General features: G+C 40.4%; 1 protein-coding gene across 1 annotated transcript in view; it reads left to right on the top strand.

Annotated features, from left to right (window-relative positions):
* The window catches only part of LOC126299609 (sarcosine dehydrogenase, mitochondrial), a 274,922-nt gene that overhangs the window by 214,402 nt on the left and 32,803 nt on the right, over positions 1-27,717 (top strand). Inside the window, exons 14-15 of the mRNA XM_049991642.1 lie at positions 5,445-5,701; positions 24,242-24,404. Of these exons, the coding sequence (XP_049847599.1) occupies positions 5,445-5,701; positions 24,242-24,404 (420 nt within the window). The remainder of the gene's footprint in view (positions 1-5,444; positions 5,702-24,241; positions 24,405-27,717) is intronic.

Below are 27,717 nucleotides of genomic sequence, written 5' to 3'. Positions count from 1 at the left end.
AAATTGTCGTCTCGGAAGACAAATGCCTCACAAATATACTGCTGATATGGTTGTACTATTGGTCAGAGGGTGGCATTCACTCATCATACAGCCATTACGGCGCCTTCCATGACCACCAGTGGTGTACATCAGCCCCACATAATGCCACCCCAAAACGTCAGTGAACCTCCACCATGCTGCACTCACAGGACAGTGTGTCTAAGGCATTCAGCCTGACCAGGTTGCCTCCAAACACGTCTCCGATGATTGTCTGGTTGAAGAAATATACGACACTCATGGGTGAAGAGAACATGATGCCAATCCTGAGCAGTTCATCCGGCATGTTGTTGGGAATTTCTGTACCACACTGTATGGTGTCATGGTTGCAAAGTTGGATCTCACCAGGGACGTTGGGAGTGAAGTTGTGCATCATGCAGCCTATTGCATACAGTCTGAGTTGTAACACTATGTCCTGTGGCTGCGTGAAAAGTGTTATTCAACATGGTGATGCAGCTGTCAGAGTCCCTTAAAGCCGCAATCTATAGGTAGTGGTCAGCCACTGCAGTAGTAGCTCTTGGGCAGCCAGAGCGAGGCATGTCATTGACAGTTCCTCTCTCTCTGTACCTCCTCCATATCTGAACAACATCGCTTTTGTTGACTCCTAGACGGCTGGACACTTTCCTTGTTGAGATCTCTTTCTGGCACAAAGTAACAATGCACACATGATAAAACCCCAGTATTGACCGTCTAGGCATGGTTGAACTACAGACAACATGAGCTGTGTACCTCCTTCGTGGTGGAATGACTGGAACTGATCGGCTGTCGGACCTCCTCCATCTAATAGGCGCTGCTCATGCATGGTTTCTTACATCTTTGGGTGGTTTTAGTGACATCTCTGAAGAGTCAAAGGGACTGTGTCTGTGATACAATATCCACAGTCAATGTCTGTCTGCAGGAGTTCTGGGAAACAGGGTGGTGCAAAACTTTTTTTTGATGTGTGTATATTGCAGGACATAAAGCTCAAAATTAGCCATAAATTAAGAAAATGACTCAAGTAAATCTGCTTTTACTAAATATGATGTGCTCCCACTATTATTTACTGATTTTTTAACAAGATGGTGATTTTACATCTGGCATTTCATGGAGATCCAATATTTTTCTTAATTTATGGCCAATTTTGAGTTTGATGTTCTGAAATATATGTTAATGACAAAAACTCAGTCACTTTAAAATGGAATAAAAGGTCAAACTTGGCTCATAATTAAATAAACAATGATGCAGTCAATTGGTGGTGGGTTCGTTTAAAAAAAGTTCATGAATTGCTACTGCTTCTCTATACATGCATGCATGATAATGCAATGTTCTTGCTAAAGCGCTCATCTCTCTGAATCTTATTTCATCATTTCCAACTCAAAAAGCATGTTCTGCCACAGCCATTTTTTCAATATATCCCAGGCAACTGTTCCTTTTCTGGCCAGCTAAGTGGGTGTTGACACTTCTTTTCATAGATTAATACAGACTGGTCTGCAACTGCATGGAATTTTATATACCCCAGTAGTTGCTAGGGTGTGCCATGCATCTTTTGTCATTCTTAAATATTCATTAATTTTGTTGGTGGTTCTGAAGATCATTTCAACCCTGTACTTTGCCAAAATTTTCTCCGTCTGATCCATAATTTTATTAATGAATGGGAGAAAAACTTTTCCACTTGGTAGCTGTTGGTGCTCAGTATTTACAGCTTGTTCTCTGTGAACCACTTTACTTGGAGAATGAATTACATAATGTAGGTCAGGTTTCAAGAAAAATGGATATGCTGGTAAGGAGATTGATCGAGCACCTCATCAAAGAAGAAAAGCATCTGGAAGAGCAACAACAGCCACCATCTGGAAAAGCTTTTCTCCTGTTCATTAATAAAATTACAGATGACATTAGGAAAGTTTTGAACAAGCATGAGATTGAAATGACCTTCATTCTCACCAAAAAAGTTAATGATCATTTAGTAATGGCAAAAGATGTACGGCACACCCTAGCAACACCTGGGGCATATAAAATTCCATATGGTTGTGGACAAGTATATATTTAAAGTATGAAAAGAAGTGTCAATGCTGAAACAGCTGAACAAAAAAGATACTGTTGCCTAAGACATACCAAAAAAATAGGCCCTAGCAGAACATGTTATTCAAGTTAGGAACCATGAAATAAAATTCAGTGAGACAAGTGTTTTAGCAAGGACATCACATTATCATGCATGCATGTACATAGAAGCAATAGAGATTCACAAACACAATAATAATTTTATTTGAAAAGAAGAAGGTTTGCAGTTGTTCCAACAGAATGACAACTGATTATTTTTATTTTTAATCAAGAATGATGACACCATCCAGAAGTAATCATAATCATAGAGTTGGCATCATGGGATGTTTGGTGGGACCCTATATGTGCTCTATAATAAATGTGAACCCCACCTCAAGCCTTTGTGGCAGTAGCTATTTTACCTCAGAAGATTTCTCTCACAGTTGGAGGCAAAACATTAGGAAGCAATTTTGTATACTGACCAAGGCCTCTCAGCTTGGAAGTTTTCACTGAAGAAAACATCTGTCATGAAAGTCTACATTGTATGATTAAACACCCCTGTGGGGGGATATGTCAGTATTGGTTCAGCAACTGGAGGGACTACTCAACAATCATGTATGCTCACTTTCCTGTTACCCTGGTGGGATACTGTAACATTTCCCAAACTTCTGAAGGTGAGGAGAATTTTCTACTCAGCGCAAGCTAACTGTATTTAATACAACATAACCTAGTGATGCTATGGGAGCAGATTCACCAGACATGGTGAGAACTGGTGGCAATTATCAGTAAGCTGTTATATCTCCATTTATGTCAGTAATGTAATGTACTGTTGTGACTGGAATAAGGTGGATGGGCTAATATTCAGGACTATGGAACTAAATGCAGAAATGTCGCAAAGTAGGCAGAAGAGGAAGTTTGATGGCTTACACAGGGGCAGGCCTGAAACATCAGTTGTGCCAATTCTTGAATGGTTATTAACCTGTCTGGGAGAGAATTAACCAAAGAAGTAGTTCAGTTCTATTGAAAGGATGTAATTTTGCAGTGACACCACCAACAGTTCACACAAAGGACATTATAGCAAATACTGAGGTAAGAATCTGGCTGTTATCACCACAATCCACTGATGAAATTAGGACAGAAATGCACAGAATATTATGCAAAGTGAAGCCACCTAACAGTAATTCGTTTCCAATGGAAAGATAGGCATTGAGGGAGATCAGTGTGGATAAGGGCATCATTGTACTTACATCTGATAAAGGTAAGGTCACAGTTTTGATGAAGAGTGAAGATTATCACAAGAAGATTTGTGACCTTTTGGATTCAACTACTTATAAAGAGCTTCAGAAATATCCTACAATGAAAATTATAAGAACCACCAATCAACTGGCAAAACAGTCTCCTTTCTCTTCAGACAATAACACACAGCTCAGCAGAACAGAAGCTTATCCATCCAGACTATATTGCCACCCAAAGGAACCTAAGCCAAATGTTCCTCTGAGACTGACTGTGATTGCCATAAGATCTCCCATCCATGAGGTGGCCTGAAATCTCACCTCCTTCTGCAGTCATATTTTGGTAGAACTAACAGTTACATTAAAAATTTTGTGCATTTTCTTGAAAAACTAGAGGAGATTAACATCAGTACAAATGATAATCATGTCAGCTTTGATGTAGTGTCCCTGTTTACTATTGTTCCTGTAAACGAAACTATTTAAAACATAACAGATTTTTTTCTGACTAATGTAGTGACTTTACTTAGGCAATGCCTTACCACAATTTATTTCCAGCACAACAATGAATTTTATGAATGAATCGATGGGGCCGCTGTGGTCAGCACTGTTAGTCTAACTGTTGCTAATTTATTTATGAAGTTCATTGAACAGCAGGCACCGCAGATGGCCAGCAAAAAACCAGCTTAGTCTTACCATTATGTGGACAGTACCTTTGTAGTGTGCAGTCATGGCAAAGAGGAGATGAATGTCTTCTTGGTGTATCTATGTGGTATTAACCCAAAGATACAGTTTAAAATGGAGAAAGAGACAATGGTCACTTAATTTTCTGGATTCTTCTGTAATTAAATGGCTCAACAGGACTCTGGACCATAAGACACACAGTGAGGAGACACACACTGATTGATACCTCCACAAGGAATCAAACCTTCACCCTAGACAAAATAGGGGTGTCATAAAAACCTTGGTGGCAGAACCAACAACATCTGTGAGCCAGTTTTTTTGCAGGATGAATTAAATCATTTACAGTTGTCCTTCAAGAAAAATGGATATGCTCTTAAGGAAATTGATTGAGCATGCCATCAAAGAAGAAAAGAAACTGAAAGTACTGAGCAACAATGGAAAAGTTTTTCTCCCTCTCATTAATAAAATTAAGGACAATATGCTGTTAGCAGTTGGGATGCATCATCTCATCTAGTTTTCAGTGTGCTTATACCTTGCAATCAGCATGTGCAAAAATGTTCAACAAATTTGTAGTCCTAGTGCCCTTTTCCCATGCTTCAGTATCCTTTGGTGATGTCTTCACATCCAAGTTTATCTTGGTACCTAGCTGCTTGTGTTGAGCAGAGTTACATGTGAGAGACCCATAATGAGAAAGTAGTTTTAGATCATATGGCTGGTCACCAATTGCTGTCCATTATTGAACAGGAAGGTGATCTGCTCGTCAGTGCCCCTGTTCTCTGCTAATTCAGTTCACTTTAGTTGGTAGTGAATTCCATCAGCAACACATTTTGGCCCAGGCATTTGACTCTCCTGGTTATGGTTTTCCAAAAATTGAGGCAGTCATAGTATAATTTTGAGACAGAGGCACATGAAAATCCCAGAGCCCGCACAGTGTCAGAGATGGACTGTTCCATGTGTTGGTCACCAATGATCAAATGCAGTGGCACCACATATCATTCACAATCTGCACTTAGTTTCCATGTCAGTGGTCTGTAGGAACTCTGATAACGTCCAAATCACGTGACGTGCCAAACTATCAAATGGTGACAGAAATGTTCTTTCTCCAAAACAGTAGCTGTCTCTAATTCAGTTGCTCATGATTATATATTATAGAACTATCTTATAAATGCTTAATTTATCTCTGAACAGTATTTTAAATGGAAAAATATTTGCCCATATAAAGTGAAACTCAGATGAACAAAGCAAAACAAAATAAAACATATGAAATCTTAATGAAAGGTAATATTATATATTAATGTGCATTGCACTATAACAATTTCAAAGTACATACACTTTTTTGTCAATAATGTTAGATTCTTACTTCCAAGTTGTTTGTAATGCTTCTTGTTAGCAGAAGAATATTATTTTTAAAATAATTTCTTCCATATGTGAATTGTATTTTGTACAGTGGAATATCTTTGTAATGCATATCATTTTCAGTCGAGAACTGTTGCAGTGTATTACCAACACTGACCTATCAGACTCTGCATTTCCTTACTCAACAACACAGCTGATTCGGCTGGCAGGACATCTTTGTCGTGCATTCCGGATTAGCTATGTAGGTGAACTAGGCTGGGAAATTCACATACCATGGGAATCTTGTTTACCAATTTATAAAGCTATTACAGAACAAGGAAAGAAGTATGGTCTGCGACTGGCTGGATTTAGAGCACTGAACTCCCTTGGCTGTGAAACTGGTAAGTGAAGAACAATACAGTAGCAAAAATTCTTCTTGTGTGATTCTTTTTTGCTGGCAGGTCAATGGAAGGATCATTCTAGTATAAATGCACAATTTTTAGACAAGAGAAAGAGTTATCATCAGGTATGCTGATGAAAAGATAAGTTGCTGACAATCTTTGAAGTTAATATGTACTGGATCCATTGGCAATGTGGGCTGTTATACATTTCACAAATTGTTAAATTGGTAAAAGTATCCTGCTCTCAGAACAAATGTCACAATGAACAATACACCTTGAGAAAATTGTAATCAGATGGGAAGCTGATATGCATGACAAACTTCTGCAACTTAATCATAAATGAATACTCAGAAATTAAAATTACTGATATCTTCATTACTCACAACTCAGGTTGGTAGCCCTGCGCCTGCTACACGGACGTCTGAGTCACAGCTCTTGTACAAGATAAGTAATTTAAGTAGTAATAAACTGTTTTTTAACACTTTAAACTAATTTATTACGTTAATTATAGTGCTCTGCAAGCATACCATTAAAGGTTTTTGTCTTACTCGCGTATTTTCACAGTAATCACGTAAAGTTCATTTTGTTTACATATCGCGGCCAGGCCGAACTTTTGAGTTTTCAGATTAAACTTCATACCGCAATCTTAAGTGCATTTACTGATAGTTTAGTGTGCTAAATACGTTTGCTGCCCCTTTATATCTGTAGAGTATCGTCATCTCTTAAGTAATTTCCAGTAAAAAACTTCTGAACCACTGTTTACATAGTCGCGAGTAGGCCTAATTTTTCGTACACGTATTTTCATTGTTTTCCGGTAACTTAATTGTCTTTCTGTCACTAAAATAGATTTGAACCATGAGTGTAAAGTGCCTGACGTGCCGTAGGATCGTTAGCTCCGGGGTCTGGTGTGATGGATGTAGTAACTTTTTTCATTGGGGCGACTGTAGTGGCGTGGGAATTGGGAAAATGAGCGAGACTCATCAGTGGTTCTGTAGGCTATGCAGTAGAGATAGGAAGATTGTGGAACAGGAGGGGAAAATTGCTGCCCTTCAGGCTGAGTTAGATGAGGCTAGGCGAGAACTGGGCAGGTTAAGGGGGGAGAAGGGTAAACAGGGGTGGGAAGTGGCAACAGGCATGAGGAACAGGCCAAGAAATTCTTCTGACCGCTTTGTTATTAATGTACAAAATAGGTTTGACCTGTTGCCTCAGTCAGAAACTGATGAGCCTCTCACAGAAGTAGATGTACACAGGGCTCAACAAGCTTTCAGCAGCAAATTGATTAAGAATGTAGGGAAGTCTGCAAAGAGAAAGAAAGTCTTGTTGCTAGGTAGTTCGCATGCTAGGGGTGTGGGCCAACTTCTGCAGGATGAATTAGGGTTGGATTACCAGGTCACAAGTTTTTTCAAACCTAGTGCTGAACTTGGGCAGGTTACAGAGGATTTAGGTTCACTATGTAAAGGTTTTACTAAGGAAGACACCGTGGTTATTGTGGGTGGGCCGGGCAACAGTATTGACAGAGATCCGGGGTACAGCATAGAGTGTGACCTGGCAAAGATTGCATCGGCATCGAATCATACCAGTGTTGGGTTTGTGTCGGTTCTGGAGCGCCACGACCGACCTCATTTGACCTCTTCTGTCAGGAGAGTTAATTTGGAGTTGGAACGGCTACTTGGATCTGGTGCGGGGTCACACATTGGTGTGGTTCGTGTTGATTCACTCTGTAGGTGGGACTATACTAGACATGGCCTACACCTCAACAGGAAAGGGAAGGGTAAACTGGCTGGGCTGATAGCAGGAAATTTAAAGGGTGGAGGAACTACATCTCATGGTGGAAACTCTTTTTTAGTGTAAGATCAGTGTCCAGTGGGAAACTCAGCCATGCAAGTACTAAAGATGTCAAAAAAGTTCAAGATAGTTGCAAAAGTAAAATGAAAAATGTTAGTATATTTCATCAAAATATTGGGGGATTGAACAATAAAATTGATGAGCTTCTGCTTTGTTTAGAAGATATAGAAACTGAGAATGTAATAGATGTACTATGCCTGTCTGAGCATCACATTGTCACTGATATGCAAAAGGTTAGCATCAATGGGTACAAATTAGCTGCACATGTAAGTAGAGATAATATGATGAGAGGAGGAGTTGCCATATATGTCAAAAGCTTCCACAGTGCAAAAAATTTAGAAACTAAAAATTTTTGTGTAGAGCAACATATGGAAGCATGTGCCACTGAACTTAAACTAAAGGATGGCACTTTCATAATTGTAACAGTGTATAGGTCCCCCTCAGGGAATTTCCAGCTATTTCTGGAAAACTTGGATGCTTTGTTGTGCTATCTGTCAGACAGGGGGAAGCAAATTATCATTTGTGGGGATTTCAATGTTGATTCCCTGAAAGAGTGTAATAGGAAGAATGACCTTTTAGTATTACTCAGTTCTTTCAATTTGAGCTCCGTCATTGATTTTCCTACTCGGATAACAAAGAACAGCAGTACATTGATAGATAACTTTTTTATAGACCAAGATAAGTTTAAGGACATAAATGCTTATCCTGTTGAGAATGGTCTTTCAGATCATAGTGCACAGCTTGTTACAGTACATGACATAGCTCCATGCAGTATAATAAATCAGACTTTCAAAGCAGTGCGTTCAATTAACAATATAAATATTGCAAACTTTAGGGAAAGCCTACAGCAGCTAGACTGGGATGAAGTGTATAAGGAACCCGATGCAAACTTGAAATATAACTTATTTCACAATACATTTTTAAGGGTATTTGAAAATTGTTTTCCCAAGAAAATAGTTAAACATAATTCCAAGAAAACATATAAAAAACCTTGGCTAACTAAAGGAATAAGAATATCTTGCAACCGCAAAAGAGAACTGTATCTAACAGCAAGATGGAGTACTGACCCCGAAATTGTTCAATATTATAAAAACTATTGTGCGGTACTAAGAAAAGTTATTAAAAAGTCCAGAAGCATGTGTATCATGTCTGAGATCAGTAACTCTGATAATAAAATTAAAGCAATTTGGAATATTATTGAAAGGGAAACAGGGCAACCAAGAGCACAGGAAGACTTTAGTGCAATAAAATTGAATGACAAGTGCACTAACAAACAATCAGAAATTGAAAATATTTTGAATAATCATTTTTTAAATGTTGTGGAGAAAATAGGATCTAGATCTTCACTAGAAGAGGCAAGGCTATTAGTAGAAGAGGCCATACCTGCACAGTTTGAAACAGCTGTAATTCCACCAACCTCTCCCTCTGAAATCAGTAAAATAATAAACTCACTGAAAAGTAAAAGCTCTTACGGAATTGATGGCATTTCCAGCAAAGTACTTAAAGCTTGTTCCCCACAGATAAGTAGAATTCTCAGCCACGTATGTAATAGCTCTTTGGAGCAGGGTGTTTTCCCTGATAGACTGAAATATGCCATTGTAAAACCATTGCATAAAAAGGGGGATATGTCGGATGTCAACAACTACCGCCCAATCTCTCTTCTGACAGCTCTATCAAAAATTTTTGAGAAAGTAATGTATTCAAGAGTAGCCTCCCATATTTGTAAAAATAAAGTACTAACAAAATGTCAGTTTGGTTTTCAGAAAGGCTTTTCAACAGAAAATGCTATATATGCTTTCACTGATCAAATATTAAATGCTCTGAATAACCGGACATCACCCATTGGTATTTTTTGTGATCTCTCAAAGGCCTTTGATTGTGTAAATCATGGAATTCTTTTAGATAAGCTAAATCATTATGGTTTGAGTGGGGCAGTGCACAAATGGTTTAATTCATACTTAACTGGAAGAATGCAGAAAGTTGAAATAAGTGGTTCGTGTAATGTTAAAACAGCTGATTCCTCAAACTGGGGTGCTATCAAGCACGGGGTCCCACAGGGTTCGGTCTTAGGTCCTTTACTGTTCTTGATATACATTAATGACTTACCATTCCACATTGATGAAGATGCAAAGTTAGTTCTTTTTGCTGATGATACAAGTATAGTAATAACATCCAAAAACCAAGAACTAAGTGATGTAATTGTAAATGATGTTTTTCACAAAATTATTAAGTGGTTCTCAGCAAACGGACTCTCTTTAAATTTTGATAAAACACAGTATATACAGTTCCGTACAGTAAATGGCAAAACTCCAGTAATAAATATAGAATTTGAACAGAAGTCTGTAGCTAAGGTAGAATTTTCAAAATTTTTAGGCGTGTCCATTGATGAGAGGTTAAACTGGAAGCAACACATTGATGGTCTGCTGAAACGTCTGAGTTCAGCTACGTATGCTATTAGGGTTATTGCAAATTTTGGTGATAAGAATCTCAGTAAATTAGCTTACTATGCCTACTTTCATTCACTGCTTTCGTATGGCATCATATTCTGGGGTAATTCATCGTTGAGTAGAAAAGTATTCATTGCACAAAAACGTGTAATCAGAATAATTGCTGGAGCCCACCCACGGTCATCCTGCAGACATCTATTTAAGGATCTAGGGATCCTCACAGTAACCTCACAGTATATATATTCCCTTATGAAATTTGTTGATAATAATCCCACCCAATTCAAAAGTAATAGCAGTGTGCATACCTATAACACCAGGAGAAAGGATGATCTTCACTATGCAGGGTTAAATCTGACTTTGGCACAGAAAGGGGTAAATTATGCTGCCACAAAAGTCTTTGGGCACCTACCAAACAGCATCAAAAGCCTGACAGATAGCCAACTAACATTTAAAAATAAATTAAAAGAATTTCTAGATGACAACTCCTTCTACTCATTGGCTGAATTTTTAGATATAAAGTAAGTAAAAAAAAAAAAAAAAAAAACAAAACAAAAAAAACTTAATCATTAGTGTCATGCAATATTTTGTGTAATGTAATTTCTTGTACAGACATCTTTTATTAACCTGACACGTTCCACATCATTACGAAGTGTCGTATTCATGATCTATGGAACAAGTATTAATCTAATCTAATCTAATCTAATCTACCACCTCAGTAAGACCTTGTACTTGATTTCAACTGCATAAGTAAGGGGAGGTTAACATCTACACCTACATCTGAACTTCGCATGTCATCATACAAGAGTGGTTTGATAAGACCAGTAAAAAAAAGTAAGAAAAAATGTTTGTTTCATAAACAGTTCACTTTACTTTTCAACATAGTCAAATTGAAGGATATACACTTGGTACAGTGATCTTCCAGCTTTATCATCCCATCAGGAAAATAGGTTCTGTCTGACTCATTGACTGCAACTATCACTTTCTCATTTGATGAAAAGTTCTTCCCAGCAAGCCAAAGTTTCAAGTTAGATGACAAAAGGATGTCATTTTGGGCTAAGTCTGGTGAATAGGTTGGGTGAGGAACCAGTTTAAAGCCCAGTCCATGAACTTTTTCCACTGCTATTGCTGACGTGTGAGATGGTCCATTATCCTGATGAAATTACATGTCAACCTTGGCCTTTTTTCAGCCAACGTAAGTTTCATATGATCCAACAACAAAGCATAATAGGGTCCAGTTATGGTTCTGCATTTTTCCAAGTGATCTGTGAGGATTTTTCACTGTTTATCCCAATAAACAGTGTCCATCACCTTACCAACTGACGAAATGGTCTTTGCCTTCTTCAGTCCATTTTCACCAGCCCTTGTCCATTGTTTTGACTACCATTTTGACTCTGGTGTGTAATGATGGATCCAGACTTCATCAAAGGTCACAAATCAACACAAATATTCTTGTCAACTGCAACTAAACATCACCAGACATTGTGTTGAAGTGTTGTAATAAATGCCCTTTTGGTCAACTGTCAGTGATCACAGCTTCCAACTCACATACAGCTCCTTCATAGCCAATTTTCCATGTAGGATATTATGAATTCACTCATTTGAGATGCCTATAATATCAGCAGTCTCATGAATTTTTACTAAATGATCTTTCACTGCCATATCAGGACGTGCTTGGATCAAGGAACAGTCGGAATTATAGTTGTAAATTGTTGTAGTTGCGCTGGAAAAGTCCCTGAGCTTCAAGCGCTAATTGAAAGCACAGAAGCTGATATCGTTATAGGTACAGAAAGCTGGCTAAAGCCTGAAATAAGTTCTGCAGAAATTTTTACGAAGTCTCAGACGGTGTTCAGGAAAGATAGATTAGGCAGAATTGGTGGTGGAGTGTTTGTGTCTGTCAGTAGTGGTTTATCTTGTAGTGAAGTCGAAGTAGATACTCCGTGCGAATTGGTATGGGTGGAGGTTATACTTAACAGCCGAATTAAGTTAATAATTGGCTCCTCCTACCGACCCCCAGACTCCGATGATACAGTTGCAGAACAGTTCAGAGAAAGTCTGAGTCTCGTAACAAATAAATACCCCACTCATACGGTTATAGTTGGTGGGGACTTCAACCTACCCTCGGTATGTTGGCAAAAATACTTGTTCAAAACCGGTGGTAGGCAGAAAACGTCTTCCGAGATTGTCCTAAATGCATTCTCCGAAAATTATTTCGAGCAGTTAGTCCACGAACCCACGCGAATTGTAAATGGTTGCGAAAACACACTTGACCTCTTGGCCACAAACAATCCAGAGCTGATAGAGAGCATCATGACTGTACAGGGATTAGTGATCACAAGATCATTGTAGCTAGGCTCAATACCATTTCTTCCAAATCCATCAGAAACAAACGCAAAATAATTTTATTTAAAAAAGCGGATAAAGTGCCACTAGAAGCCTTCCTAAAAGACAATTTCCATTCCTTCCGAACTGACTATGCGAATGTAGACGAGATGTGGCTCAAATTCAAAGATATAGTAGCAACAGCAATTGAGATATTCATACCTCATAAATTGGTAAGAGATGGAACGGATCCCCCGTGGTACACAAAAAAGGTCGAACGCTGTTGCAGAGGCAACGGAAAAAGCATGCGAAGTTCAGAAGAACGCGAAATCCCGAAGATGGGCTAAAATTTACAGACGCGCGAAATTTGGCACGTACTTCAATGCGAGATGCCTTTAATAGGTTCCACAACGAAACATTGTCTCGAAATTTGGTAGAAAATCCGAAGAAATTCTGGTCGTATGTAAAGTACACAAGCGGCAAGATGCAGTCAATACCTTCGCTGCGCAGTGCCGATGGTACTGTTATCGACGACTGTGCCGCTAAAGCGGAGTTATTGAACGCAGTTTTCCGAAATTCCTTCACCAGGGAAGACGAATGGAATATTCCAGAATTTGAAACACGAACATCTGCCAGCATGAGTTTCTTAGAAGTAGATACCTTAGGGGTTGCGAAGCAACTCAAATCGCTTGATACGGGCAAGTCTTCAGGTCCAGATTGTATACTGATTAGGTTCCTTTCAGATTACGCTGATACTATAGCTCCCTACTTAGCACTCATATACAACCGCTCGCTCACCGATAGATCTGTACCTACAGATTGGAAAATTGCGCAGGTCGCACCAGTGTTCAAGAAGGGTAGTAGGAGTAATCCATTTAACTACAGACCTATATCATTGACGTCAGTTTGCAGTAGGGTTTTGGAGCATATACTGTATTCAAACATTATGAATCACCTCGAAGGGAACGATCTATTGACACGTAATCAGCATGGCTTCAGAAAACATCGCTCTTGTGCAACGCAGCTAGCTCTTTATTCGCACGAAGTAATGGCCGCTATTGACAGGGGATCTCAAGTTGATTCCGTATTTCTAGATTTCCGGAAAGCTTTTGACACCGTTCCTCACAAGCGACTTCTAATCAAGCTGCGGAGCTATGGGGTATCGTCTCAGTTGTGCGACTGGATTCATGATTTCCTGTCAGGAAGGTCGCAGTTCGTAGTAATAGACGGCAAATCATCGAGTAAAACTGAAGTGATATCAGGTGTTCCCCAGGGAAGCGTCCTGGGACCTCTACTGTTCCTGATCTATATAAATGACCTGGGTGACAATCTGAGCAGTTCTCTTAGACTGTTCGCAGATGATGCAGTAATTTACCGTCTAGTAAGGTCATCCGAAGACCAGTATCAGCTGCAAAGCGATTTAGAAAAGATTGCTGTATGGTGTGTCAGGTGGCAGTTGACGCTAAATAACGAAAAGTGTGAGATGATCCACATGAGTTCCAAAAGAAATCCGTTGGAATTCGATTACTCGATAAATAGTACAATTCTCAAGGCTGTCAATTCAACTAAGTACCTGGGTGTTAAAATTACGAACAACTTCAGTTGGAAGGACCACATAGATAATATTGTCGGGAAGGCGAGCCAAAGGTTGCGTTTCATTGGCAGGACACTTAGAAGATGCAACAAGTCCACTAAAGAGACAGCTTACACTACACTCGTTCGTCCTCTGTTAGAATATTGCTGCACGGTGTGGGATCCTTACCAGGTGGGATTGACGGAGGACATCGAGAGGGTGCAAAGAAGGGCAGCTCGTTTTGTATTATCGCGTTATAGGGGAGAGAGTGTGGCAGAAATGATACATGAGTTGGGATGGAAGTCATTACAGCATAGACGTTTCTCGTCGCGGCGAGACCTTTTTACGAAATTTCAGTCACCAACTTTCTCTTCCGAATGTGAAAATATTTTTTTGAGCCCAACCTACATAGGTAGGAATGATCATCAAAATAAAATAAGAGAAATCAGAGCTCGAACAGAAAGGTTTAGGTGTTCGTTTTTCCCGCTCGCTGTTCGGGAGTGGAATTGTCGAGAGATAGTATGATTGTGGTTCGATGAACCCTCTGCCAAGCACTTAAATGTGAATTGCAGAGTAGTCATGTAGATGTAGATGTAGATCATTGATTCTGGTTTCCATAGTGGTGACCTCAGTTGGACAGCTGGAGCATTCTTCATCTTTGGTGTTTGTCCAACCATGTTTAAATTCATTAATCCAAAATTAAATGGTTTTCAATGATAGTGCAGAGTCTTTGTGAGCTCCACCCAATTCTGTTTTGATTTGTGCACCAGTCCAACCACTCAAATGTAAATCTTTACTAACAGCATGAAAGTCAGTTTTTTCCATTTTCAATCACAGTTACACACGACCAATTCAGACAGCTGTCAACAGTGAACTGCATGCTAACATTACTGAAATTCTTTATACAATCCTTGGAATAATCAAGCCTACCTAACATTAATGTGCAACAAGAACATTCTATGGTTTCATGGAAATTTATCAGACTTATCAAACAACTCTTTTATGGTGTGTGATGTATTGGAATTGTTAACCTCCTTTTCTATATTATTTGGAGATAAGTGCAGAAAGTAAGACTGTTGGTAACATCCTGTGTTTGCCAAAAATCTCTAATTTTGTTCTCATTGTCATAAAATGAGACATAAATTGGAACAAGTAACATATTTCTTGACTTGTGTTGGAATGTGACTTCTGGAATTTTAGAGTAAGGCTCTGCAGGATGTATAGCTTGTTTCTTGTAGCATCTCCTGGTGGAGTTTGTCAAGCATTTCTGGGATAATCTCACATTAACTAAACAAATTCATAATGAGACATATAGCTCAGATTTAATTTTTCTAGTTCTTCCATTAATACTACTTTGTAAGGGTCTAAGAGTAACAAACAATACTCAAGAACTGGCCAAATGTGGATATGTGAGAGGCATCCTCCATGGATAAATTAAACTTTCTTAAGTCTCTCTCAAGCTCACAGAAAAATTTCTCCTAAGGAAGGCATGAAAGAGTATGATTTCATTGTAAACATATCTCTTCAAAGTAGAGTGCTGTGGTGTAATACTGTGTTCTGCATGTACTATAACTGTCAAATCATGTTCAAGTTAGCTTCCCCCATCAACCACAGTGTATACTGTCTGCCTTATGTTGAAATTTCTGCTATTTTAGAATTTGTTACACAAGTCTGTTAGCATGCATAACCTTGTTAAAACAAAATATCAAGTAGAATTCTGAGGAGTTACAGGGATTAGCATTTTTCCCTCAAAATTTTCACTTATTACACCACAAATTATTTTCTTGGGTATTTCATCTTCAGTTCTTAAATTGACCTTGTAATCATTCTAATGTAATATTTTCATAAATTGAAAGAGAATGAGAAAGGTGATACTACATTTACATCTAAATCTATACCTACATTTATGCTCATAGTCCACAAGTGACCTTATAATATGTGGTAGATGGGGAATTGTGTACCACTGTCATGTACCACTGTCACTTTCTACCTTTCCTGTTACAGTTAAAAATCATGCAAAAGAAGAATGGTTGTTGCTAAGGTTCTGTGTCAGCTCAAATCTTTCTAACTATATCTTCATAGCCACTTCACGAAGTATAAGTAGGAGGAAGAAACATATTTGTTGACTTCTAAGAATGTACACACTCTGAATTTTAACAGTAAACTACACAATACCTACACAGTACCTCTTTTGCAGCATCTGTCATTGGAGCTAGATAAACCTCTCCGTGGTGCCTTTGCATTTTCTAAATGAATCTGTGACAAACCTTTTGCTCTTCATTTCGTTAATGTATTCGAGGCCAGGATAATATTGGGCGACAAGGGGGATGCTTCTGTGTTGTCTGGGGGTAGGAACATTGTTGTTGGATGGGGAGAAATGTATTGCTTGGGACATCTGTTTGTGGGCAAGGTCTCCAGGATAGTTGCGGGAGAGGAAAGCCCCAACAAAACGTCTCTCAGCTCTGGTAGACCAACACCTCTAACCCCCAGACTAACATCCCACATCAAAGACACAAACCATTTCCTAGAACACCTCAAATCCAATCACACTCCCCTCCCACCTGAAACCTTTCTTGTCACCATAGATGCTACATCCCTTTACACAAACATCCCACATACTGATGGTCTCTCTGCCCTTGAACACTACCTCTCCCGAAGCCCACCTGAAGATATTCCAAAAACCTCACTCCTTATCACACTTACCAACTTCATCCTCACCCATAATTACTTCACTTTTGAAGGCCAGACCTACAAACAAATCAGGGTAACGGCAATGGGAACTAGGATGGCTCCGTCTTATGCCAACCTCTTCATGGGCCGTATGGAAATGGCTTTCCTGAAGACCCAAGATCTGTTTTCGCTGGCCTGGTATTGGTTTATAGATGACATCTTTGTGGCCTGGACTCCTTTTCGAATCTGAATTTCATCTGGTCCTCCTCCAAAACCCAAGCCACCTTCCTGGATGTTGACCTTCATCTTGTTGAACCTCACATCCACACCTCTGTCCACATCAAACCCACAAACAAACAACAGTACCTTCACTTTGATAGCTGCCATCTGTTCCACATCAAACGCTCCCTTCCCTACAGCCTAGGTGTTTGTGGCAAACGTATCTGCTCCGGTGATGAATTCCTCAACAATTACACCAATAACCTGACCAGTGCTTTCCTCTCCTGCAACAACACATGTCACTTATCAGCTGACATGCCTGCACTGCACTGCCTTTTACATTGGTATGACGACAACTAAAGTGGCTGAGCGCATGAACAGGCACAGATGAACTGTCGACCTAGGAGATGTCCAATACCCAGTAGCAGAGCATGCCCTCCAGCATAATTCTAGGGACCTAGTTACTTGCTGCACTGTATGTGCCATTTGGCTTCTCCCACCCAACACCTGTCCCTCAGAACTGCGGAGATGGGAACTTGCACTCCAACACATCCTTTCATCCCACCATCCCCCTGGACTGAACATACATTAACCAACCTCACTCCCATTTACTCTTCAGTCTTCTCCTATTTCCCTTTCCTCTTTAGCCATTCACGCATCTTATCATCCTACATAGTTGTGTTTATCTTTATACTATATGCCTCTTTACTTCTGTATGCATCCTCTTTGGTTTGAACCTGACACAGTACTTACAATAGAATATCTTTGGCTTCACTCTGACACCCATGCCTCCATCTTTGCTACCCTCCCTGTTTACCTTTCCCCTGGTGCTTCATAACCTGGGTTGTGAGCAACTGAATCCACTTTCCCTTCTTCTCCTTTTTTCCCCTCTCTCCTGCCTGATGAAGGAACAAAGTTCCAAAAGCTAGGATACATAAATTTTCTGTTCTGTTTCGTGTTTCTATTGGCTGTACTGAGCTGAGGTAAGTACTGGCCAGCCCCTCTATCTCTTTGTTAGTATTTCTCTAAGAGACTCCAACACCTACCTAAGAATGGAGGAAACCAAACCTGTGCACTTGTCCTGGACAGCCAGCCCTAGTTCCTACAGATGACATGTCACCTGCTGGTTTAGATGTACTTTTGGCAAAGACCAACACATCAAACCAGATTTTAAGTAGTAAGAAGATAGCCACACTGGTAGTTTTCAATTTCCAATTCTACCCAGAGACTTGTGATCCATCTGTTGTTCATCATTCGAACATAGGTGAATGTGGATAATTCAAATCCAACATGTCTGAAGGCGCTGCAACATCAGGGATACCATACAGTGGTATAGGCACCAGACGTGTCACAGCTTTCACCCCTGGAGCCTCAACACCACTGCAGCTCAGGGCAATTGTGCCAGTGCAATTACCAACTCTTTCTGGACAGTGTTCAATTCTGACTTCATTCACATTCAACATATGCAGTTCCTATCCATTTATAAACAATTTTCCTGTATAAACTAACAATTATAACACTAACCCAAGCAATCATTAGTTGCAATCTAAATACTGCTGATGTACTAAACTAAGCTAAAAAGTCAGATCATGTAACACTCATGGTGGAAAAACACACAGCCACATAGAAAAAGTTAATAAATATTACTCAAAATAGGTAAATGAAATAACATTAATAACTTCTTCACAGAATAAAAAGAACTAAATTTAGTTCAGTGTACAAACAGTTACTATTGCTGCTTGAGCTGCTGCTGCAGGTGCTCTTGACTGTGGCTGGAGGTCTACTTTTTAAAAGTACTTTTCAGCAGAATTTTGCACCAGCCGCAGTGGAGCCCTGCTGTGAGTGCTACTGTTGGGCACAAGATCAATGAGTTTCTTTTTATTAACAGTTGGAAATTGCTCTGACTGTCAAGTACTGAATCTGCTGTGATTGGGTGTTTTGGGTTATCTGCTGCACTCAATGTTTACCTGGGGGCTTGAAGCAGAGACTTTTAATTTTCTGTGACAACCAATACTATGACTCCCTAAACTTGTGTTACAGAGTTGAGAACTGCAGGGACAGCATTTGTGGCTCAGGGATACATTATACATCTGAAGGAGATATCAAGGTGGTAAGGTAATGACCATGGTTCTCTTTTGTAATCATCAATACTTTTACGACAAACACACAGGTCGAAGACTAGGCGGGAACTGAGGTCCTGGAAGTATACAAAACAAAATATCAACTTGAAGACATAACACACATATGATGTTCTGGCCTATTGATCCGTGGTTCGACACCACATAGCCCCTCCCCCCCCCCCCCCCTCCCTGCAAGTTTTAACTGGTCAATGTGAACGAGCTGGAAGCGACTGGGAGGAGTGGTGAGGCTGCCTAGTGGGGGCGATGTGTGCTGCGAAACTTTATTTCGTTGGCACGGAATGCAGGCACGGGCCCAAGCTTAGCAGTCGCGACACATGTCGGGCCAGATGAAGTGCTCTGAAATAAGTCTGGTGGAGGCTCTCACACCTGGATGAGTTAGGTTGTGTAATTCGTCGAACACTTGTCTCTGCAGAGGTTAGGGTATGAAGGGACGCAGCATACCAGTTGATTCGTCACACCAAACCTCGCCTATGACACCAGGAAAGGTGGATCACACAGGTTTGAGTGACGAGCTGTGATCAGAAATAAGGTCCATAGTGTCCGTGTCGGCAGACTGGAGCTGAGGCAAGTTAGAGAGGTCTATCAGAGTTGTGAGAGCACTGACACGAGACAAAAAATCTGAGACCACATTATCTGCACCCTTGATGTATCGTATGTCAGAGGTAAATTGCAGTATAAAGTCCAAATGACGGAAGCGTCTAGGTGGAGGGTCAGTTGGGGGATTCCTTACAGCAGCAACCAAAGGTTTATGATCGGTTAAAATGTAGAAGTCCCTACCCTCAACCTCGGCACAAAAGTGTTTCACAGCCTCGTCAACTGCCAAGAGCTCCCTATCAAAGGCTGAGTACTTTTTTGAGCGCTGTTGAGCTTCTTAGAAAAGAACTGCAAAGGAGAGGTAGTGTCTCCAGCGGTTTGGCTGAAGACAGCACCTACTGCAGTTAAACTGGCATCCACGGTAATAAAAAATGTAGTGTCCAGATGCGGATGGGCAACAGTCACTGTGTTTGCTAGAAGGTGCTTCAGTTTGTCAAAAGCTTGTTCCATGGCAGGGGTCCAGGGGCCCAGGGATATACTGGTCGTATTTTTGCCAGCAAGGGCGTCTGTTAGGGGAGCCTGAACCTTGGCTGGGGCAGGCAAGTGCTTCCTATAATAGTTAACTGTTCTGATGAACCTGCACAACTCCTTAAACGAGTGAGGGCGTGGCAAATCCAAAACAGGTTTGATTTTATCCTCGGGTGCAGTGAGGCCCTTAGCTGACATGATGTAGCGTAAGAATTTTACCAAAGTCTGGTGCAACTGGAGCTTCTTATTATTCAGTTCAATACCGGCAGCAGTAAGAGTGTCTTTAACAATCTGCAAAGGCACCTTGTTCTTTAGCAGAATAGGACTGAACATAAGAATGTCGTCCAAGTTAATGAAACAAAAATCCAGTTGAAACAACACCTTGTTTATGAATGTCTGCCAAGTTTGTGCAGTGTTGCGGAGGCCAAAGGGCATGAACCGGTACTGGAAAAGGCCGAAAGGTGTTGTAACAGCTGTCTTTTCAATATCCTCTGGTGCCATTAGAATTTGATGATAGGCCCTCCTACAGCCCATTACCGAGAAATATTTGGAGCCTGCAAGAGCATGGCTAAAGTCTGCAACGTTAGGAACCGGGTACTTGTCTATGATAGTACGTGAGTTCAACTTTGTATAGTCGCCAACCATATGCCAGGTGCTGTCGCTTTTTGTGATGAAGTGGATAGGTGAGGCCCAGCATCCAGCAGATGGTTCGATGACACCGGCTGCAAGGAGATCGTCTATTTGTTCGCGAGCCATTTTCATGAGTTCTGTATTGAGACGATGTGGTCAGCAAGAGATAGGCAGTCCGTCTTGCAAGCAAAGTTTGTAGGTGGTGCCGTCTGTAACCATGGAAACGCGCGACGCGGTACACGAGGTGACTGTCTGTGGTATAGTGTGTGCGGCGGCTTCTAGGCTGGGTTGTGGCGCGGACGGCGAAAGTTTGCGTAAGTGCCAACTGTTGGGTGGCTGGGAGTGACAAACAAGTGAGCTACGCGAAACAAGGTTGGTACACTGTTTATTAGTAACTGAAGGCGCCGCTGTCGAACTTGGTGGCGGTAGCGGGCGCGAATGAACAGCTGATGGCAGTAAATCAAAAACATTAACCTGCGACTGGAAAGTTAGCTGCCCAAGCAAGGAGGGGTATGAATGTGCGCTCGAATTAACACAGTTAGAGCTGGTGGGAGCGCAGACACTGTACAGTTTATGTGCACAAGGTCACAAATGCACTTGGGCGTGAGAACACTGTAGTGGCACCGACTAACCTTGTGTGTTGCCGAGGGGTCAGGCTGCTGCCGTGCCGAAGATAACTCGTTTCTTAAGTTGCTGAGGTGACGGCGTAGCTCAAGTTGCGCCAAGTACAGGCGTGTAGACTCGACACGCTCCCTGAGCCACGTATTGGTCCATGAAAATAGCTCGGAGGAGGGATTATTACACTTCCTAGCCAGGTGGACCTGTTTAGCAGTACTATTGACACTCAACGAAGCACACGGGATGTGTTCCTGCGTAGGGTGGTAGAACAAAGTATTCTTTATGATGTCAGGCCCCAGTTTGTGGTGTCGTCGAAATTCGATGCCCAAAGTGGGATTGTCGATGTCAGCCACCAGGAAGGACCACTTCAGCTTGCACTCAGGCGAGAGGGACACTGCATATGAAGTAGAACCTAAGCACGACAAACTAGATGAGTTTACAGCACGTAGGACAGTTTTGTGTAGCCGGATCTTTTCGGTAGCAAGACGAGATGGAAGTAGGAAACATCTGCGCCCGTGTCAATGACAAAGTTTGTGCCAGAGTTCAAGTCGCGAACGTAGACTCGTCCATTCGAAGCATTAGTGTTGGACACAGAATGGAGCATGGGACGGCGCCTGTTGTTTACGTCGCAGGAGGGGGCGCCACTGCCTACCTGCAGTTGAAGTTTGGGTAAGAGCCCGGCAGTTTACAATTGCGTGCTTGTCCCCGAATTTTGCATGGAAGAAACAGTATTTATGGGCTGACGTCTGCTCCTGCGAGTGGTCAGATGGCGGCGGCCCAGAATCTTCCGCAGAGTCAGGTGTGCTGTTGTTGTGTGGACGTGAAGGTGCTGGTAGTTCGGCGAGCTTGACAGACTTAAGTTTAGTGGGGGGCCCTCGTTGGGGCCCTGGTTGTGGTTGAAAACTGGTGTAGCTGCCGGACTGCTGGGCACAGCATTCATGTAGTAGAGCGGAGTAATCTCAGTTGGTGGCGCGCAAACGTTCACCATTTAGTCTATCTTCATAGGCGGAGATGGCCGTTTAGGCAGACAGAGGTAGCTTTTCTGTCCAAATCTCAGTGAGCATGGCATCTGGCATGTCGCATTCACCGACAAGAAGTCGAAGGCATCGCCACAGCTGGGACGGAGATCTCTCACTGAGGCGTTCTTCATAGACGAGCTGTCGAACATTTTCTCGTCTCATCTTGGAGACACGTTCCAGTATTGCTTGTTTAGCTGTAGCGTACTTCTCGTTCGGAGGAGGTGACTTAACCAGGTCATAAATTAAGTCGACACAGTCGTGGAGGTGGTTTATGAGACATGTGAAATGGGCGTTGCCATCAAGTGTACAGACACTGAAAGTTTGCTCGACCAGGTTGAACCAGAATTCTGGGTGGGTAGGTCTGAATGCCAGAAGTTTCGGTAGATTCGATGAACTGGCACTTGAAGAACGCGGGCAGCCACTCCTGGACGCAGGAGTAGTCAAGTCAAAGTTAACTCTGTGTCATGAGGACGGTAGAGAGGAAGCAGACCTGCCGGCTGTGTTCATAGTAGCTGGAGGGGAAGTGAAATCCATTAGCAGGAAGCCCGGCATGGAGCGAAGTGGGACCAGTTGTTGCGGCGGAAAGTCAAAGTGGTTGTGGCGGTTGCTCGACAGATTATTATGCAATTAGCCCTCCACATCTGCAGCGAAATTGTCCATCACAGAGTCACTGATGAGCATGGTGGAACCTGACACGCTCAAATTACTGCACTGATGAACACTTGGAGTAACAGGCTGGCGAATGTCATTCACACAGTGTGCAACTGGCATGGAGTGATACACACATGGAGCTTGCACATTCAAAAAGGCGTCCTGTTGTGGCACATTATGAAAACTATGCTATTTACTGTACTTGCATTAAAGTTCAGTACCAGTGTGTAGTGGTTTCTTGTACTGCTGTGTGGCGAAAACTGAAGTACTTCGGGGCTAACAAAGCCAGAGTCAGAGATCGCTGGCGTCATGTTCAAAACCACTGCACCTGACGAGGTCTCTGTGTTCTCGAGGCTATAGGACTGTGGAAATTCACGTCGGGCACAAACTATAGCTGGCGTGCTTGAATTTAGTTGCTGTTGCTGGTGAAAACTGGGCGGCAGCGGCGTGCTGCAGAGGGCTATTGTGTAGTGGACAAAGGTCCACGTGGAACGCAGAAGCTGGCAAGGTAGTCACTTTGTACTTGGTCTGATGGATTATTTGAACTTCGGGGTCACCACTGAAGGAGATATCAAGGTGGAAAGGTAATGACCAGGGTTCTCTCTTCTAATCATCAATACTTTTATTACATGACAAACGCACAAGTACAGGACTAGGCAGGAACTTAGGTCCCGGAAGTATACAAAACAAAAGATCAACTCAAAGACATAACACACATATGATGTTCTGGCCTATCGATCAGTGGATTGATGCCACACATCATAGACTATTTACCTAGCTAGCTGACTATGTATAGATTGCACATGTGAATCAGGTAATTCCACATCCAGTTCAGATAATGACAGCTGCATGAAAGCCCAAATAATTAGTGTAAGACTCAAACAAATGTCCCCCCCCCCTTTCTCTTCATCCAACAAATGAGACATTTAAAGTTCTACTAAGCAACTGCTGAAGGATACACAACAATGTACAAGAATATGAAGCACTCCTAAATATCTGGGGATTTCACATACTAATAATAGATATTAAAGAAAGTAACAGACTTTAAATACAATATCATTGTTGAATGTAGTACAACATAATTTCATAGCAATGTTGTGAATTTATTAATCTTTATTCTAGCTGCATTCCGTTATAAAATAATGAATGGTGAAGATGTAAAACAAAATTTTGTATTGTTTGGTGGTTTTTAAATCTAGCTGTTGGTTCCAATTGTTTTTATGTAATGTCTGTGTTTTCACTAATGTCTACTTTGATAAGCTACCACTTGTTTATTTTTCTTTTTCTGTTCTCTTTTGCAAAATGTTTATTTCTACATGATTTTTATAGATATATTTTGCATCTAGGTTACCATTTATGGAATTATGACTTAAGGTCTGATGACCTGCCTATTGAATGTGGATTAGATGAGACATGCAGAGATGAAGGAGAATATGTTGGTAAGGCTGCCCTTGAAGTGGAGAAGCGAAAAGGTTTAAGAAGACGATTAACATTTTTTCAACTGCAAGAGTAAGTATGTATGGGTGACATTTTTTTTCAGTTTCATATTTTAGACAAGACACTAGACTTTGAAATATAATATCAAAGGGGAGGAGAAGGGGAAGGAGGAGGTGGAAGAGGAGGAGGAGGAGGAGGAGGAGGAGGAAGAGGAGGAGGAAGAGAAGGAGATGAAAAGAAATACAAATCTAGTGATATAAATGGTACTATTTCTGTCAGCAAAAGAGTAAATCATAATAATTTTCCAAGCACATAAACACAAAACAAGGAGAAATACATTGTGTTAAACATTCTTGAAATCACTTTGGTCAATGAACCAGCTTATCCTCACTATAAAGGCAACAATGAGACCACTTCAAAATGTAGATATAACATCTAATGCATTACAAATGTCCCTGAGCAGATCACTGGTAGTGAAACAGAAAGCAATAACGTACAGTGTACAATTGCATTGGAGAGTACAAACAGTAATTGCACTAAGCAAGATAATAACTTAATAAAACAAATGCTAACATACAGCAATAGTGTATTCCTTTCCCCATCATTCCCCCAACTGAGCTAGTGCTCTGTTCTTAATGAACTTGCCAATAATGGCACATTACAATGTACATTCCATTGCATTACATGAATCATATTCCAGAAATGTCAGAGAGATCAGTATATATATATATATATATATATATATATATATATATATATATATATATATATATATATATATAACTACGGCATTGTGACAATAATTTACAATCATTTTAAAAGCTGCTGCGATCATATCATTCAATGGGAAGAATGAAATGCCCAAAAGAACATTCTTTAATTAATTCTTAGTCTTCAAACTTTTTTTCAGTAACCATATGATGCCTGCAAATCTTGTTTTTATTTTATTTTCATACTTTATTTTATAATATCAGCCTTAGTCCATTTTCAGGTTCTTGGATACATTTGTTAGTACCTTGATTGTAAAATATCTTTAATGCCAATTACTGTCATTTTGCAGAAAGGGTTGAAAATGTCATAAGGCCAAAATTGCACAATAAAGGATGAAAAGAAAATAAAAATTAACAGTTGCAGAGATCATGGAGTCATTTGAAATGTATTATTAAACATTTGTATGCCACTAGACGACCACATGAAGTGTCTACTTGAGGTGAGATTTCCTCAGGCTGCACACTTCTTTCATCTTCTCACTAAGCATTTTCCATCTTTCATCCAACCAATTTGTCCCTGTCTTGAATTTCTTGATCTGTTGGTTCACTTTCTACTTGAGTACTTTGTGCTTGAATGTTTGCTTCTCATGTATATCTGTCTCTGTTATGCCAGCATCCATCAGGTCTTTTCTGACTTTGATAATCCACCTAAAGTTCTTAACACTTTCTCTGTTCTCAAAGATCTATTTATTTTGTCAGATCTGACATTCTATTGATATTCCCATAAAATCTGAGTTGACATTTCTTCATGCCATGTACTATGTTAGCTATCCGTTCAGTCTCTCATCTACCCTACGATCTGTAGCCTTTTTCTGCATTACTGGGCCCTAGCATTTTCCTAATAATTCTTCATACAAGTTTCTTGATATTTTTTAGTGCACCTTTCTGATTTATGATCAATGTTTCTGATGTGTATGAGGGTTCTAGCTTGATGACAGTGTTCTCATGTCTCACTTTTACATTATGTGACAGGCATGATTTATTGTAGACGTTTCTATTCCTCCAGAATGCTCTACTTTGCTTTTTATTTATCTGTTTATAGGTTTCTTTTTCTATCCCCTTTGCCGACATTTTCTTCCCAAGATACTTGAACTTGTGAACTCCTTTGATCACACCATTTTTTTGTGATCTCTTTTGTTGCATCTTTTTCATTTGACACATGTTTTGTTTTCTCAAAGGCGATCTGTAGTCCAACCTTTCAGCCTTCTTTTTCAAGACCTCTATTTGCTTTACTGCAGTTTCTGTATTAACTGTGAGTATTGCCAGGTCATTATCGAATGCAAGACTGCCAATATCTGGTCCTTGGGTTCTCCTCCTTCCTACCCTGATTTGTTTATAAAGTTTCTGCACCTTCAATTCTTTCTCTGATTCACTGACAGCTATGTATAATGTTATATTGAAGAATAGTGGTGAAATACCATTGCCACATCTCATGTCTATTCTATTCTTGAAAGACTGTAATAAGTCTCCCATGAATTGAATTTTAGATTTGGTGTTCATTAGTCTCTGTTTGATAAAGTTTTCAATGTGTCTCTCTTCCAGTTCTTTGATCCGTACTACTCTGTCTATAGAATCATATGCCTTTTTTAAATGTACAAAGTTGCACATGGTCTCTCTACTTCTCATCACTTGACATATCAGGACTATTTTTAATTGAGTATCTGTTCACTCCAGGATCTTCCTGGTCTGAAGCCTGCTTGGTATTCTCCAAGCACTTTGATAGAATTTTGTGTGACAAGTAGTAAAGACATCCCTCAGTAATTTTCAACATCATCTCTATTCCCTTTCTTATGCAGAGGGTGAGTAACAGCTCACTTCCAGTCTTCTGTTATTACTTCAGTCACCCATATGTTTTGTATAATATTTGTTATTTCTGTGATAATATTCAGCCCATTCCCATTTAGCAGTTCTGCTATGATGCCATCATGTCTTGCTCTTCTAACATTTTTCAGTTTCATAATTTGTCTCTTGATCTCTAGTTCATCTGATGCTTTTGACTTAGCATTTTTCATGATCCCTTGGCTCCTTGGGAATCTCTCAGCTGGCTGAAGACAATTCAGTAGTTCACTGAATTTTTTTGCATCTGTCTCTCAATTCTCTTTGTTGTTCAGTGCCAGTTCTTCAACCTTTTTCTGAACCACAGATTTATTGGTTGGTATCTAGTGATTCTGGTTTTAAATGTTTTACAGCAGTGCCTTGGGTTATTGTTTTGGAAATCCTGTTTTATACCTTTTAACTGATCCTTTTCGTACTCTCTCTTGCCTCTCCTGATCTCTCTCATCATTTGCTTTCTTGCCTCTACATATGTTACCAGATAACTTCTGATCTGTCACTGACCCCTTTATTGTATGATATTTTCCTGTTATCAATTGCTTTATCACATGTTTTATTCCATCATGGATGTCTCTTCTTTTATGCTTAGTGAAATTGTTTCTTACACTTTAGTGATTATCTTATCTTTGAATTCTTCCAATGTCATTGCTTTCTCTTCCTCCCATTCATCCCTGATCCTTGATTATTTTAATTGTGTCATATTAAACTTTGGCATCAAAATAGTCGTATTGTTCATTCTATTTGGTGTCAGCTTGATTCTGATCTGGTGAGATATTCATCAG

This window comes from Schistocerca gregaria, chromosome X, assembly GCF_023897955.1.
Source record: "Schistocerca gregaria isolate iqSchGreg1 chromosome X, iqSchGreg1.2, whole genome shotgun sequence".
Lineage (NCBI taxonomy): Eukaryota > Metazoa > Arthropoda > Insecta > Orthoptera > Acrididae > Schistocerca > Schistocerca gregaria.
The sequence above is the reverse complement of the archived record's forward strand: the minus strand, read 5'-3'. Positions and strand labels throughout refer to the sequence as shown.